Source organism: Eptesicus fuscus, chromosome 20, assembly GCF_027574615.1.
Source record: "Eptesicus fuscus isolate TK198812 chromosome 20, DD_ASM_mEF_20220401, whole genome shotgun sequence".
Classification (NCBI taxonomy): domain Eukaryota; kingdom Metazoa; phylum Chordata; class Mammalia; order Chiroptera; family Vespertilionidae; genus Eptesicus; species Eptesicus fuscus.
In genome coordinates, this window is record NC_072492.1 from 44,432,778 (window position 1) to 44,449,092 (window position 16,315).

The window sequence follows — 16,315 nt, forward strand, 5'->3', positions numbered from 1 at the left end:
TAATATGGAGAGCATTTTAAATATAGAAAAGGAAAAAAGGTAGTGTGTATTATTTTGGGAGGTAAAATTCAGAATGATATATAAGCAATAATCATAGGTAAAAACTGAAATTGAATTCTAATAGGAATGACCTGCTGGTGTGGCTCAGTGGTTGAGCATCTGACCTATAAACCAGGAGGTCACAGTTCAATTCCCAACCCAGGCATGTGCCCAGGTTGCTGGCTTGACCCCAGTATGGGGTGTGCAGGAGGTGGTCAATCAATGGTTCTGTCTCATCATTAATATTTCTATATCTCTCTCTCATCTCTCTGAAATCAATAAAAATATTTTTTAAAAAAGATATCTAATAGGAATAAAGCAACAATAAACGGGTACTTGTTAACTATACCAATGGAGAAATATAAGCATTTAAAAACCTGGAGTGGCTTAGTACTAGTACTAAAATACAACATTCAGGGAGAAGAGAAAGTTATAGGTATGTGTGACCCTCTCAGACATTTTCTTCTCAACTACAATAATGCCTTCCTACAACTTTCCGTACTTCTAATTTCTCTCTGTTACAAACCATCAATTCTATGGCTTCCAGAATATTCTTCCTAAAAGTGTGTCTGTGATCATTTTTCTTTTCTGAATTATTAGCTTCCATGGTATCTCATGAGAGTGAGCAAGAGAGAGAAACATCAGTTTGTTGTTCCACCCATTCATTGGTTGATTCTTGTATGTGCCCTGACTGGGTATCAAACCCACAACCTGGGCATATTGGATGATGCTCTAACCAACAGAGCTACCTGGCTAGGGCTGTAGAATAAGTTCTTGAGCCCATCATTTAAGGCCAGTCATGGTTCCAACCATTATGTTCACCACAACTAGGACCAGGCTCAGGCTGCAGCCTGCTTTCTACCCATATTCATGTCAGATTATTACCAGTAGTTAGGACTTTTCCCTAGTCTGGACACCCTCCGCTTTGGGTTTCTGTTCCTCCACTCTTTTCAATTTGCATCATCATTCTTCTCCAAATGTTGAAATCATACTCTTCCTCAGGTTTCACTCCCTGAAGGAAACCTCTACTCTCATTTTTATGAATGACTGTCTCCCTTTTCTGGTTTTCATAGACCTCTTTATTACTCAGTTGTGTTGGATTGTATTTATTTATTTATTAAATATATTTTTATTGATTTCAGAGAGAAAGGGACAGGGAGAGAGAGATAGAAACATCAATGATGAGAGAGAATAATTGATTGGCTGCCTCTTGCACACCCCCTACTGAGGATCAAGCCCACAACCTGGGCATGCGCTCTTGACCAGAATCGAACCCAGGACCTTTCAGTCTGCAGGCCGATGCTCTGTTCACTGAGCCAAACCAGATAAGGTGGTTGTGTTAGACTTTTAAAGATGGATGGTATCTTGGTAACCTTTGCCTTATCACTGTTTTAGGAATTGGCTGTTTACTCATCTGTTTTCAGATTTATTCATCTGAAACTAATCTTTTGTTAGTTTCAGTGTTAAAATTGTCGATGACAGGAAATTAGAATAGATGCTTATAGATTACATATATTTTTCCTCCTAATTTAGATAAATTAAGTGTCACTTTATGGAATTAATTCTTAGTAGGGAGTTGGAGAAGTTGCTTCTACTTTTAACTAAGCTGGTTACAGTGTTTGCATAGTGTCATGGAGATCTTTGGGGTTATTTCTTTTTCAGTAAAAAGAAAATACAGATCGTTTCCAGGTTTCCTTCAGGTAAATATTTTATGGTGAAAAAAAATGTGGCCACTTTTAAAGAAAGACAGGGTAGACATAGGGAGAGGAAAAGAGGCAGATTTTGAAGAGGATTCATATCCAAGGCAGGGGAACTTTAAATATGTTAGACTATCGTATTCATGTATTTTACCAAGGGAAAATTTAAAGTACTATCCCAGAATTGTACATTACATGTATAAAATATGTGTTCAAAAGAAACATACTTACAACAAGGAAGGCAAAAGACCAAATGCTACTATTTTTTTTCCCCTTGCGAAAAACGAACGAAATTACATATGTAAAGAAAATAAGGGATGTGATAGATCCAATAGCACATGGGATCTGAAATAAACAGGATGTTACATTTTAGTTAAAGACAAATGCAATCTAGGAAAACATTTTAGATTCAAAACATCGGCACAGCACCAGGTCTGATAGTTATTAATAAGTTATGACCATGTGAATATCAATGAAATGAGTTTGCATCTTCAAAGTTTCTAACTATGTCGTACAATGATATTTGTTCGATGAATATTGTAACTTACGTGTATAGCCTCATTTAAAACTTTAAACATAAATTCTCTGAAGTTTAAAATGACCTCCAGCAAATACATTAGAAGGAACATCAGCCAGTATAGTGGGACGTCCACCAACGCCTGTCCAAACCAGTAAGCAGAAGGGAAGAGCCCTGAAATCCGAAGCTGGGACCACACTTTGTTCTGAGCAGGAGACAGCAAAAATACAGATGCTATTTCAATTAGAGGTTTCAGAAAATGTGGATTATGCATGAGAATCTCAGTTTCTTCACACCCTCACAAACTCTGTATTGTCAGTCATTTTAACATGTATTCATTTTATTTGGTGTGTAAAGGAATCTCATTGGGGTTATTTTCTGGATTACACATGATAATACCCATCTTTTTATGGAAGCATTTTCCATCTACATTCTTCTTTGGTAAGGTCTCTGTTTTAATATTTTGCCCATCTTTGAAATTAGGTTATCTTCTATTACTGGGGTGTAAGAATTCTTTATATTGTTGACACAAATCTTTTGTTATATTTGTGCATTATGAGTATTTCTTTCCCAGCCTACAGCTTTTTATTTGCTTACTAAATGCCTGGTGCACGAAATTCATGCACTGGTGTGTGGGGGGTGGGTCTGCTCAGCCCAGCCTGCATCCTCTCCAATCCCTGACCTTTCAGACCTAAACTGGCAGTCGGACATCCCACTCACAATCCGGGACCATTGGCTCCTAATTGCTCTCCTGCCTGCCTGCCTGATCGTCCCTAACTGGCCCCCTGTTGACCTGGTCACCCCCAACTACCCCCCTGCTGGCCTAGATGCCCCCATCTGCCCTCCCCAGCTGGCCTGTTCACCCCTAACTGCCCCCCCCCAAACCAGCCTGGTCACCCATTACTGCCCCCCCTGCCAGCATGGTCGCCCCCCTAATTTCCCCCACCACCAGTCTGGTCGCCCCTCACTGTCCCCCCCTGCTGGACTGGTTGCCCCCAACTGCTCCCTCTGTGGGCCTGGTTGCCCCACACAGCCTACTGCTCAATCATTTGGTCGCCCCTCACTAACCCTCCCTGCTGGCTTGGTTGCCCCAAGCAGCCTGCTGCTCAGTCATTTGGTCGCCCCTCACTGCCCACCCCTCTGCCAACCTGGTCACCTCCAACTGCCCCTGCTGCGGGCCTGGTCACCCCACACAGCCTCCTGCTCAGTCGTTTGTTCTCCCCTCACTAACCCCCCTGCCGGCCTAGTCGCCCCAGGCAGCCTATTCGGTTGTCCGTTCGGATGCAATGATCACTTAAGCTTTTATATATATATATAGATAACTCTAGTAAGCCTTGAAGTCAGAAGCGTAAATCTTCCAATTTTGTTTTTCTTTTTCAAAGTTCTTTTATTTTCAGATATTTGCATATGCATATAAGTTTCAGAAGCATTCTGTAGACTCTATTTATTTATCTATGCATTTATATTTCCACTTACAAAACTTCCTTTTATTTTTACAACTTAGGATTTTTGTCTGAATTGGCTGCTCAAGTAAACGTGTATAAATCACCTCTTGAAAAATCCTGTAATTATATTACCTTCAACATACAATCATACAAAGTAAGGGAAGTTTCAGTTACTCACTGTTACCTTATAATCATCGATGCTGCTCATGGCAATGTATGGAACACAATTGGATGACAAAAACAGCCAGAAGATGAAAGGCATCACGAATCTAAATGGATAATCCAGTTCCTTTTGAAAAAGGCAAAGAATATAATGAGTTGCATGAACAAATTTGAAATTCATTTTTAAAAATATTAAACAGCCTATGTATAACCCTGCCTTGCATCCCTTTTGTTACCAAACTATTATCTATCCAGTCTTGAAGCTTGATTTTTGGCTTGATAACCCACATGTTTGGATAAGGAAAGTGCTAGTAACAGGACTGCACAATTTCACTTTCATTTCTTCACGTTCTCTTTGAAAATATAGTTTGTTAGTTCTATGTACATTAAAAAAAAATAAAGCTTTGAAAAATTATATTGAACTTGCATGAATCCAAATGCTAATTTACCCTGCAGATGTTTACTCAATAAGAATAAAATCCCAGCCACCCGGGAGATGCCTGATGGAGGAGAGTCAGAGAGTACATACTTACCAGCAAAGACGTGCTTTTCCCAGTTTGGATACGTGCTAATGGTTTAACCATTCTAAGCAGCCCATTGCTCACAATATCCATTAGAACTGGGAAGCAATTCAGTCTCTTGGTATTGCATGCTAATGAAAAACTGTAATTCTAAAATAGAAAAAGCAAGGTTAAAAATTCTCAGAGTTCTTCATTTTTTCCCCCTAAAGAAATATTCAATATTTTAATTAAAATTCATGTTTTAAAAATAGTGTTAAATAATCTAAACAAAAACAAACATTGTGTTAAATAAACCGAAACATGTATATAGGCAGTATCTTGCTTCCAGGACATCAGGTGTCTGGCTTACGGCTAGAATCAAATATTATTATTGCTTAAGAATAAAACAGAAGTTTCAGCATATATGAATTAGAAAATCCTTGAGAAGAAATACAATTTTTTTGGACTTAAGTATGTTCTTGATGGTGGGTATTGTAAAGTATTTATTTTGCTAATGCACACAGTCTGTTGGAAGATAGTGACTGATATATGAAGTATTTATCATACTAATGACTACAATTAACTAAGTAAAGAAAGCAGTACTACTGTATTTGTTTTTCATTTTGTTTCCTAAACTGAAGGCCAGAGTATATTGATAGTTTATTAGCTTTGCACACCTTTAGGATAATTTCTTAAATGGAGACCAGCATACCTTGTTGTGACCAGACACTATGATGGCTCCATTATAAGATGGATCGTCTAAGCCATTTCTATTTCCAGATGCATCCACTTCCAAAGCTATGTTCTGACGCTCCATGGAATGTATAAAGTCATCAATGCTTTCCCCTAAATTATAGTTTATTGTATTAGGTATCTCAAAACTAAGAAAATCAATGTCAACCTGTGCAGTGAAATGAAAATTAATGGCCTTATGTAATATTTACTGTAACATGGACTGTGAGGATATTTTTCCACATAATAACATTCCTGCTACTGTGAATTTAAAAATCTACTCACTTCTATGGATTTTACTTTATAATATATTTATTAACTTATGATCACTGTCATATCGTGCATATGGAATAAATTTTTTTCCAAGAAGATTTCAATGAGTAACCATACCAATGTTTTTAATGACATAGATAATATCTACTAATCAATCACCAAATTGGCTAAATATCACTTCACTACCACTAGATTATTAATTGATTTTCAAAATGTTTCTTGATACAGGAAGACACTTGTTGAATGGCTATATAAAGAGCTCCATGGACTTTCTCCCCAGAAAAACAACCATAATTTGTAAAAATTACTAAAAAACCCCAAGTTGAAATTTTTTTATTATCTTAAAGACATACAGAAAATGAAAAAAAGCAATTTAAGAAAAATCTACTAAATCTGTGTAAGAGCACTAAGAAACTGTAATGAAGACCTATACCTTCACAACTCTTCCTTGATTAGCATAACAAAAGCTCCCCTCTGAATGGGTTAGAGAAGGATTCAGGGATTCTACCTCCTCAAGCCCAGTCTATAGTGTCTTCCAGGGAGGAACTGTGTTGAGGATGATTGAGAACCACTTGTCCATAAATTAAGAACTTCTACCTTATGGGTCAGAAGAGAACTCCAGATCTCTCAGCCCCCCATTTCTGGTGGTCTCAAGCTTCTGCAACATGAAGCAGAAGGGAATGGGAAAGTTTGGTGGCCTGACCATCCCAGGAAGATAACTGGATATCTATTGAAGTTGTATCCCTTCCTCATATCACACACAAAAATGACCTCAAAATGCATCACAGACCCAAATGCATTACAGACCCAAATGCATCACAGACCCAAAAGAACTAAAAGTATAAAAGCCTTAGAAGAAAATATAGGAGTAAATTTTTGTGATCTTGCATTAGGCAAAGCCTACTTAAATATATCATCAAAAGCACAGGCAAGGGAAAAAATAAGTTGGACTTCATAAAAACTAAAACATTATACCTCTAAGGATACCAATAACAAAGTGAAAAGATAACCTACAGTGTGAAATTTAATATTTGCAGAACATTTACAGTTGATTCTTATTATTCACAGTAGTTATGTACTTAACTAGAGGCCAGGTGCATGAAGTTTATGCATGGAAGATGTGGGTCCCTCAGCCTGGCCTGCACCCTCTTGCAATCCGGGACTGCTTGGGGGATGTCCGACTGCTGGTTCAGGCCCAATCCCACAGGGATTCCTGCGAGATCGGGCCTAACTGGCAATTGGACATCCCTCTCGCAATCTGGGACCACTGGCTCCTAACCACTCTCCTGTCTGCCTGATTGCCCCTAACCACTTGCCTTCCTGCCTGATTGCCCCTAACTGCTTGCCTTCCTGCCTGATCATCCCTAAATGCCTCTGCCTCTGCCCCCGCCACCATGGCTTCATCCGGAAAGGAATCTGGAATGACGTCCGAAAGGTCATTCAGTTGTCTGGTCTAATTAGCATATTACACTTTTATTATTATAGATTTCTATGAAGTCACTAGAAAGTTATCATAAATACTAAATTAGTGAATACTGAGCCAGTGCTCATGGGGAAACATAGGTTTAGGTCTCTCTAAGCCTCTGTTCTATAACCAATCAGTGCATTATTTTATTTTACGTATGTTTTTGTATATTCATTGTTGATTCATTAACCTTGATCTCACAGCCAACAGCTCTATAATGCATGCCTGACAAAGCTAACCTAACACACATATTTTCTTTGTAAGGTACATCACAGCCTTCTTTACTTAGGAACATTAGATAGCACTTCAGCACTACAATTAGGGAGCATTTTACTTTATTTTTTAATAATTTGTTTTTTTATGTGTAGAAATTAGAATCTTCACAAAATGCTAGTGAAAAATGTAAATTGATGCAGTCACTTTAAAAAGATTAAACACGGTCACTATATAACACAACAATTCTACTCCTAGGTTTATATCCCAAAGAAATGAATAAAACCACCTTCACCTGAAAGCTAGTACATGGATGTTTATAGCAGCATTATTCATAATTGCCAATTATTGAAAAAACAACCAAAATATCAGCCCTCTGATGAATAATAAAATGAGTTATATCCATGCAATAGAACATTATTCAATAATTTAAAATATGAAGTATTGACACGTTACAACATAGATGAACTTTGAAAACATGCTAAGTGAAAAAAGTCAGTCACTAAAGATCATACATAGAGTGTATGAATCTACTCATGTTCAATGTCTAGAGGTGCAAATCCATAGAAATAGAAAATAAATTTGTGATTGATCAGAGCTGGGGGCAGAGTGAATGAAAATGATTACTAATGATATGGGACTTCTTTTTGAGATGACAATATTCTAAAATGAATTGTATTAAAGATTAAATGATTCTGTGAATACACTAACAACCATCAAACTACACATTTTAAATTAATCAATATGGCATTTGAATTATATCTCAAGCTATTAAAATGTGTTTCTGGGTATGAACTTTTTTATTTTGCAAAATGTCATCAGATAATTTATTTTTCCTTGACAAATGCTTTCTTAATTCCTGCTCTATTTTGGGCTTGTATATTCATCATCCCCAAGCCTCATAAATTGTTTTGAACACACGCTGAAGAAGCAAAAAGCTCATTTTTAATCTCATGTTTATGTCGTCTAAGTAATGCTCTGAACAGTGAATGTATTGGAGACGAAGTATTCACCACGTTATTACCTGTATTATTGATGATTAATAACTGAGTGAGAGGATCATGCGGTGGTTGTCCAGGAGCAAGGAAGTATAAGTGGGGAGAAAGTTCCCATGTGTAAGTGTCATCATATGTTTTCAAGATGATATGCTCCCACAAAATAGGAAAAATTCCAATTCCTAGAATCAATAGCCTACACAGAAGAAAATTGCCAGTGTGAATGCACAGTCATGCCCTAACCTTTTAAAATGGTCTAGGCAGATTCTAATCGAATGAGATCAAGAAATTATGAAAATTAAACATATAGCCGCTGACTCAGGTACTGAGTAACTTGTCCTTTTCCTACCTCTAAGTTAGAGATGATAAATTGTAGATTTATCCTTTTGTTCATTTCTCTTGTTCCTCTCTGGCCATGAGCCACCCTGTACACTATCATGGGGCATGTGTCCTTAAACTCTGTGTCCAGATTCTGCCTCTTCCTGGAATTCCAGTGAGCTTTTCATTCACCAACACATTATACTCAATTTTCTTCATGGCCAATCCTCTTCACTGAGTCCTGTGATGACTGAATGGTTTCTTGAATCTCCAGGCTCAAATTTTCAATTATTTTTTACTCTTTATTTTCCTATGCTCTCCATTTCAAGTAAGTTGAAAATTTTTATTATATTTTCATGATATCTTATTTTGAAACATTTCTCCATTCCTAATTTCTAATTTTATGATACATCTTGTTGCAATTCTTGCTAAAGGACTGGCATGTCTCAAGATACTCTTATATGCTGTTGCCAGATTAAGCTTAAAGATTTCGTTAAATCATGCTCATCTCCTAGTCAAATATTCTCAGTGAATTCTCATTACTTATTTATTTAGCAAGTACTTGTTGAGATTCTATTAAGTGCCAACCCTCCTATTTCTTTGATGCCTAATCAATGTATTCATAGACAAGGCACTGATTGATAGCCAAAATCCCTTGGACACCAGGGTGCTACTGAGAGGGGACATGATTCTTAGGAGCAGGGAGGTGCCCATTATGCACACAGTATGTATGGAGAGTGAGCTACCATCACTTAAGAGGGCTGGAGGGAAGTTAGGACCTCTAGGTTAGAGCCAGTAGGACATAATGGGAGAGTCAAGACTTCTAGTGCTGAGTCAGTAGCATGACAAGACAACAACTAAAATGAGACATTGGCATATGGACTCTGGGAAATAATATCTACATCCCAATGTTTCTGTCACCTGCCATAGAAAATCTAAAGGAGAGCAAATAGCCCTAGCCGGTTTAGCCCGCAGACTGAAGGGCCCCAGTTCCATTCCAGTCAAGGGCATGTACCTCGGTTGCAAGCTTGATCCCTGATTGGGGTGAGTGCAGGAGGCAACCAATTGATGTGTCTCTCTCACATTGATGTTTCTCTCTCTCTGTCTGTCTTCCTCCCTTCCACTCTGTCTAAAATCAATGGAAAAATATCCTCCGGTGAGGATTAACAAAAACACACACACACAAAAAAAATAATAATAATAACAATAATAAATAAATAAATAAATAAATAAATAAATAAATAAAGGAGAGCAAATATTACAGGAAAACTTACATTAATTGAACTTTTCCCCTAAAAAGACCTTATAAATTCTGAGACCTTATAAATTCCACTTGCTAGTCTGCTAGTAGATAAAAACTAGGCCCATGAACTAGATTGAGGATTATACTTTATCCAGGTTTGCAGATGCAGACATGTATTTTTATTTTTTGTTTGTTTTCTCTAGTCTTTAGGCCTTAATATTTTTTAATGCATCGACTGCACAAAAGCTACTGCACTCTGATACTCACAATGATAAAAGAGATTTTCTTTCATGCTTTAGCTTTAATAAGCGGACCCTTGCAATTGCACGAATTTGCTGTCTCCACAGAGCCATGCCACCTACTGTTTCTTTCATCTCACTAAGTGAAGAGAGAACTTGTTCCATCTCAACAAGTCTTTCTGTGTCTCCAGCCTCTTCTGCTTGTACTTCTCCAGATGTGGCAATACCTGCAAAACACAAAATAAGTAATGCATGAAAACCTACTTCGGATGGACTTTACTGAGCTTACTATAGGCATTTGTTATACCAAGGACATCACAGATAACATCCCCTCACACTGTAGGCACTTGAACAAAAGGACCAGAAAGAAAATCTTAGATTGACACAGACAATATATTAAAGAGGTTAAGATAAGTATGCAAGATCATCATAGAACCTAGGTGTGACTTGGCAACTTGGTAAAGGAAACAATTATCTTAGGTGCTCACCTAGAGAAACAAGTTACAAATTGACATGCTACACACTAGGGGGTTAACTGTAAATTAAACATAACTATAGCAACAACCACCTTAAAAATAATGGACTAAACATGCCACTATAAGAAATGTTTCAATAAGCAAAATTCAACTATATGCTGTTTATACAAAATAAATTTTAAAGTAAAAGCACAAACAGGTTTAAACAATTTTAAAGTCACAAATTACATTAAAATTGAAGCATTCTGGCTGAAACCGGTTTGGCTCATTGGATGGAGCATCAGCCTGCGGACTGAAGGGTGCCGGGCTTGATTCCGGTCGGGGGCAAGTACCTTGGTTGCAGGCACATTCCCAGTGAGGGGTGTGCAGAGGCAGCTGATCAATGTTTCTCTCTCATTGATGTTTCTAACTCTCTATCCCTCTCCCTTCCTCTCTGTAAAAAATCAATAAAATATATTTTAAAAAATTAAAGCATTGTATAATAATAAAAGCATAATATGCCAATCAACCAAACAGCTGAAGAGCAGAACGACCTTCCGGATGATCTTCCAGATGAAGCCGGGGCTGCAAAGGCCTACTCTTGCATGGATTTCGTGCATCTGGCCTCTAGTTGTATTAATATTAGACGAATTGGGCTTCAATATAGAGAGAAAGGGACAGAACGCATAGTTGAAGAAATAGTGGCTAAAATCTTCCCAAATGTGATGAAAAACTCTAATCTTCACCTATAGGAGGCTCAACAAATAACAATAGGATAAACGGAAGGAAATCCACACCTGAAGACATCATAGTTGAATTACCAAAGCCAAAGACAGAAAGCAGCAGGAGAAAAACAACTCATCATACAAAGAAATCCTCAATAATATCTCGAGCTGACTTCTCATCAGAAACCATGGAGACCAACAGGCAGCGTGATGACACATTCAAAGTGCTTGGAGAGAGATTTAGAATAAGTGTTTTGTCTGAAATTGCTCTTGGAAAATGGGATACAATGAGGGCTGTGAGCCTTGGGTAGAAGAAAATGGGCCATTTTTAATATCAAGGCAATATTGGCAATGGAGGTAACAAAAGTGACAGGGATGCACTTCACCTTAATATATTCTTGTCCAAAATTGCCCTAATAATGGAATCCCACATGTTGTAATCATGTTATTGAATCATGTTATTGGAATGGTGTCTTCTTTTTATTTATTGATTTTTAGAGAGAAGAGGAAGGAGACACACACACACACACAGAAAGAGAGAGAGAGAGAGAGAGAGAGAGAGAGAGAGAGAGAGAGAGAGAGAGAGAGAGATGGAGAGAGAGAGAGGTGTTGTTCTACTTATTTATGCATTCATTGGTTGATTTTTGTATGTGCCCTGATTAGGGATCCATCCGGCAATCTTGGTGTATCGAGATGATGATCTAAGCAACTGAGCTACTCAGCCAGGGCCTGGAATGGTGTCTTCTTGAAGAAGATACTGGACCTGGTGTTATGAATACACTTATGTGATAATTTTCATACATTTTATTTACCTGGATCATTAATAGTTGATTTTCCTTCTAGTTTCAGGAACACTTCATTCAAGGTTGTCATGGAAACACCATAATTCTCAATTCCCAGGTCAGGATGGAGATCAAGATTCTCATAAAGTTCTAAAAAACACATACACAATAGCAAATCAAAACAAGCATAGTATATCAATTAAAATATAATATTTCCCACTGTAGATAAAAGTCTAGTTATTCTTACCTCATGTTTTAAATACCTGAACACATTGTATGCTCTTAATAAATGTAAGTTACAGTATTTATCATTGATACTATTTTTATCAATAACATTTATGTATTTCATTTCATGATATTCTTGTACACTACCTGGAAATTTATTTGTTCTTTCCAAGGGCAATGTATAGACAAGTTTTCCTTCACTTTTTGCTGATAATTTGGCATCAGGGATGTGCTTTGTAATAATGGATGTTATTTTTTCTTGAACACACATTTCATTCAACTGCAAACTGGTGATAAAAATAGATCTGTGTTATTTGACATCATCTCCAATTGCATGAAGAAAATTACTTGTCTCTAGGAGACAAAGAAAAATCAAATAAAATCTAATGTAAGAAATAGGTCATCCAAACATGAAGTAAGAGGTAAAAAAATCAGATTATATACAATCCCTACCTCCTATAGTAAAAGATTTAACAACAACAATACTAAGCTTCTTATCTCTGAATCAATCAGTAAATAACAAAATATGTTACTATCTAAAAATAATAATAAAATAAAATGAAGAGGATGGACAGGAGAGAAAGAACAAGAGAGAAGAAAAGGGGTTAGGGGAAAGAGAAGAAACAAGGAGTCTGTTTAAGAGCCTGTGTTAAAACCCTGGGTGAGAGATGATGAGGTTGTGAAATACAATGTCAGTTGAGAAAGTTCCCTTAAATACATAACTTTCTTACAAAATAAGTGTGGTGGATATATTTTCTAGCACATTTATCTAAACTTCTTTGTTATCTTATATCCTCAATCTCTAAAATCTGCCAATCAATAACTCATATACTCATACTATATACTCCATATATCTCTATCTGTGCCTTTATCTCTAATCTCTGACCTCTCTATATCTGGCTATACATCTCCTTATTTTTATTTGTGTATATGTGTATATATGTATACATCAATAGCTGTATATAATAGTCAAAGGTTTCCTTGTGTGCTATGTGTTGCTTCAAGCATCATGCCTTGCTTTAGCCCAGTTCTCATTCTCCAGCCTTCTCAAGTGGCCGCACCTTAAGTGATACCCAATCCCCCATTTCTTCTTTAGAAACAGACTTGAGCCTGCACACTTCAGCTTCCCTTTGGAGACAAACACTTTCCTGTCTGAAAGAGAAGAAGCAAAAAAGAAAACTTGTTAGGAAGTTTTATTTCTCCCAAAAAGATAGGCCATTGTCTGTATGATCCAATTCTAATTCAAGAGCTTTTATATTTTCAAATACAGGGCTTCAGAAAGACCCATTGAAATAGACACATTTTAATCTTATTTATATACTTTAGACTGTTGTTTTCCCTTCTAGCCAGTCATAGAGGTTATGAAGATAAAATCTTTGTGTATAGAAAATCATTACATTATACGTTTTAATGGATCAAAAATCAAAATTGTTTGAATATTTCAAGTTGATTTCCTTAAATTTTGAGTGAAAGGACCAATGCCTTTGAATATAGACTCTTTCTTCAAAATAAGTGAGTTTCCTGGCAGATCATACCTCCATGTAATCAAAGGATACAAAATCCTAGGAGATACACAGAAGTGGTTGGGAATAAGACTCTTGGGCCAGTTCATATCATTACCAGCTGTTCCAATGGCTGGATATAGCTGATCAGGTTACAAAATACAGCTGCTGAGCATATAATCCATATTTCTCAAATCTCATAAAGACTGTATTGTGATGCTTAAAGCAAACCAGCACATACCAGCCAGGATGTCAGCCTCATCCATGAACTGGGTACTGACCACGATCACATGGCCCATTTTCCGCTCCTTCAGCACGTTCCACACTTGATGCCTTGAAAAGGGATCCAACCCAGCAGTTGGTTCATCCAATAGGAAAATCTACAGTGGAGGGGGGTATATAAAAGGATCTTTCCAATAAAGTATATAGTTCTTCCAGAAAACACGTTGAAACCATATTATGTATATTTCAAAGGGCATTGTGGTTAGGATTTTGTTCTTATATATAATGTCCCATCATAAATAAAAGGTTAGAACTACCACCAAAAGTTTTAATTTAAAAAATTTTAATCCATCTCTAAATCTCATCTTATTTACCTGAGGATCTCCTAAAATGGCAATCCCAAAGGTGAGTTTTCTTTTCTGTCCACCACTTAAGTTTTGAGCAACGATGTCTTTAATACTGTCCATTTGCAATTCCAGCACAACTCTTTGTATCTAACCAAATGACAACATTTGTGTCATGATACAAGATTTCTTTTTTTATTTTTACATTGATAAATACAAGGCAGTAAAGTGTAATGGTTAAAAGCATGCATTCTGAGCCAGATTGACTCAGTTTGAATACCACTCCATATTAACTAGCTACATAGTCTTGGTCAAATTACTTGCTCTCTTGAACCTCAGTTTCCACATCTATAAAATGGGAATAATAATAGCACCTATCTTATAGAGTTGTTATGGGAAATAAATGAATTAGTATATTTAAAGTTAAGGATAATGCTTGGCATATAAATTATACATAAATGTTAGAGAAACATTTAACTGTCATAAATATCTAAATTAGATTTTTTTGGTCCAACTTTCATACAATGACTTTGCTCAAAGATAAGATAATGAAAGCATAAGAACTCAGAGCAAATAAACTTAACATTATCATTTTGACCAATACGTTAGTTCTGATATATTTATGTACCTCTTGTTCCACTTCCTGTGGTGGAATCCCTTTTATCTTAGCAAAGAGTCTGAGATTTTCTCTCACAGTGAGGTAGTCAAATTGCACATTGGACTGTGGGCAAACTCCAGTGAGCTTGCTGATATTTTCGAGGTCAGCCATTTCTGAAAGTTTATTACTATACATGGTGACTGAACCTATAACAAAGATTAAAAGTTAACATCAGATTATACTAAAGATATCTTTCTAAATGAAAAGCAACTATAGAGTTATTTATTACATTCTAGGTCAGTGGTTGTCAAACATTCTAATGCCGCAACCTTTTAATACAGTTCCTCATGTTGTGGTTCCTAATTTTAAAGTTGGGGGTCACCACAACATGAGGAACTGTATTAAAGGGTCACAGCATTAGAAAGGTTGAGAACCACTGTTCTAGATAATATGGTTTTATCTTCAAGGTTTATACAACTCAGGCATTGTGAACTTCCATTTTAGTTGTGTGGTGTATGGGGTGGAGAAAGGTCCATTCTGCAGATTTTTCCATTAAGATGTAGTCTATGTATTCTCCCCTCATAGTTAGGTGTGGTTCTATGATAAATGGAATTTTAGCAAATGTGGTATAAGCAGGGATTGTGAAGTGCCTCCACCCTGGGATTGCCCTCTTTTTGCTTCTGGAGTCATGGGCATTACTAGATGAAGAATCCCTAACTAGCTTCGTGGGGGATGTAGAAAGAGAGGTGCTGTGGTGCTAACTAGAGCCCCACATGTGTGTGTAAGGCTATGCTAAAGCGTCTGCCCCCAGCTATTGTAATCCAGACAGAAAAACCACCAGCAAACCCACAGAATCATGAGAAATAAGAAAACATTTTTATTTTAAGCTATTAGCTTTGGGAATGCTTGTTGTGCAGCAAAAGCTAATAGATACAAGTTGGAATGCCATCGGACCATGAAAATAATGATCATGAAATAATCAAATTCCATATATATCAATTAAGTATTGCATACCTGTATAGAATACTATAAATTAACTTCCATTTTTTCCTGGTAATCTGTGTGTGTGATTAATGATCACAAGAACTTATTATTAACAACTGATTTGTCAGCCTACCTTTGGGGGAAAAAGAACCCTCTTACCTTTGGTGGGAACAGATAGCCCACTAAGAATGTTTAATAGTGTTGATTTCCCAGCTCCACTGTGACCAAGTATTGCAGTGATTTGGCCTTCATATATGTCTAATGCGAGATCTAGGAAGAAAAAAGAAAAGGAAAGAAAGCTGGGAGAAAGGAAGGAAGGTAAAGTGGTAGGGAAGTAGAAAAAAACCTACAAGTTTATGTGGAGTTAAAATTTGTCTTTTTCTTTCCTTGAATGGCCTTGTTTTCTATATATGAATATATTAGTTGTTAAACTCAAAATAACAAAATATGCATTTATAAATTTGTATGTGCATCCTGTTTTGGAAATTTGAAATTACTTGTTTTAAAACCAAGAAACATCTTGCTAGTATACTCTTAAGTTCATTGATATTGCCTGGTATAAGGCAGGTGAATGTTAATATTTATTGAGTAAATATTAATTTAGTCAATAAATGAAAGATTAATAGTTCAGTAAATTGTT

General features: G+C 36.6%; 1 protein-coding gene across 1 annotated transcript in view; it reads right to left on the bottom strand.

Annotated features, from left to right (window-relative positions):
* Window positions 1–16,315, bottom strand: part of LOC129147348 (ABC-type organic anion transporter ABCA8-like) — a 48,528-nt gene that overhangs the window by 13,533 nt on the left and 18,680 nt on the right. The window contains exons 12-25 of the mRNA XM_054709161.1: window positions 15,835–15,945; window positions 14,722–14,897; window positions 14,124–14,243; window positions 13,769–13,907; window positions 13,087–13,177; window positions 12,173–12,312; window positions 11,831–11,950; window positions 9,867–10,065; window positions 8,068–8,234; window positions 5,073–5,206; window positions 4,394–4,531; window positions 3,883–3,987; window positions 2,285–2,458; window positions 1,968–2,081 (exon numbers count right to left, since the gene is read on the bottom strand). Of these exons, the coding sequence (XP_054565136.1) occupies window positions 1,968–2,081; window positions 2,285–2,458; window positions 3,883–3,987; window positions 4,394–4,531; window positions 5,073–5,206; window positions 8,068–8,234; window positions 9,867–10,065; window positions 11,831–11,950; window positions 12,173–12,312; window positions 13,087–13,177; window positions 13,769–13,907; window positions 14,124–14,243; window positions 14,722–14,897; window positions 15,835–15,945 (1,928 nt within the window). The remainder of the gene's footprint in view (window positions 1–1,967; window positions 2,082–2,284; window positions 2,459–3,882; window positions 3,988–4,393; window positions 4,532–5,072; window positions 5,207–8,067; window positions 8,235–9,866; window positions 10,066–11,830; window positions 11,951–12,172; window positions 12,313–13,086; window positions 13,178–13,768; window positions 13,908–14,123; window positions 14,244–14,721; window positions 14,898–15,834; window positions 15,946–16,315) is intronic.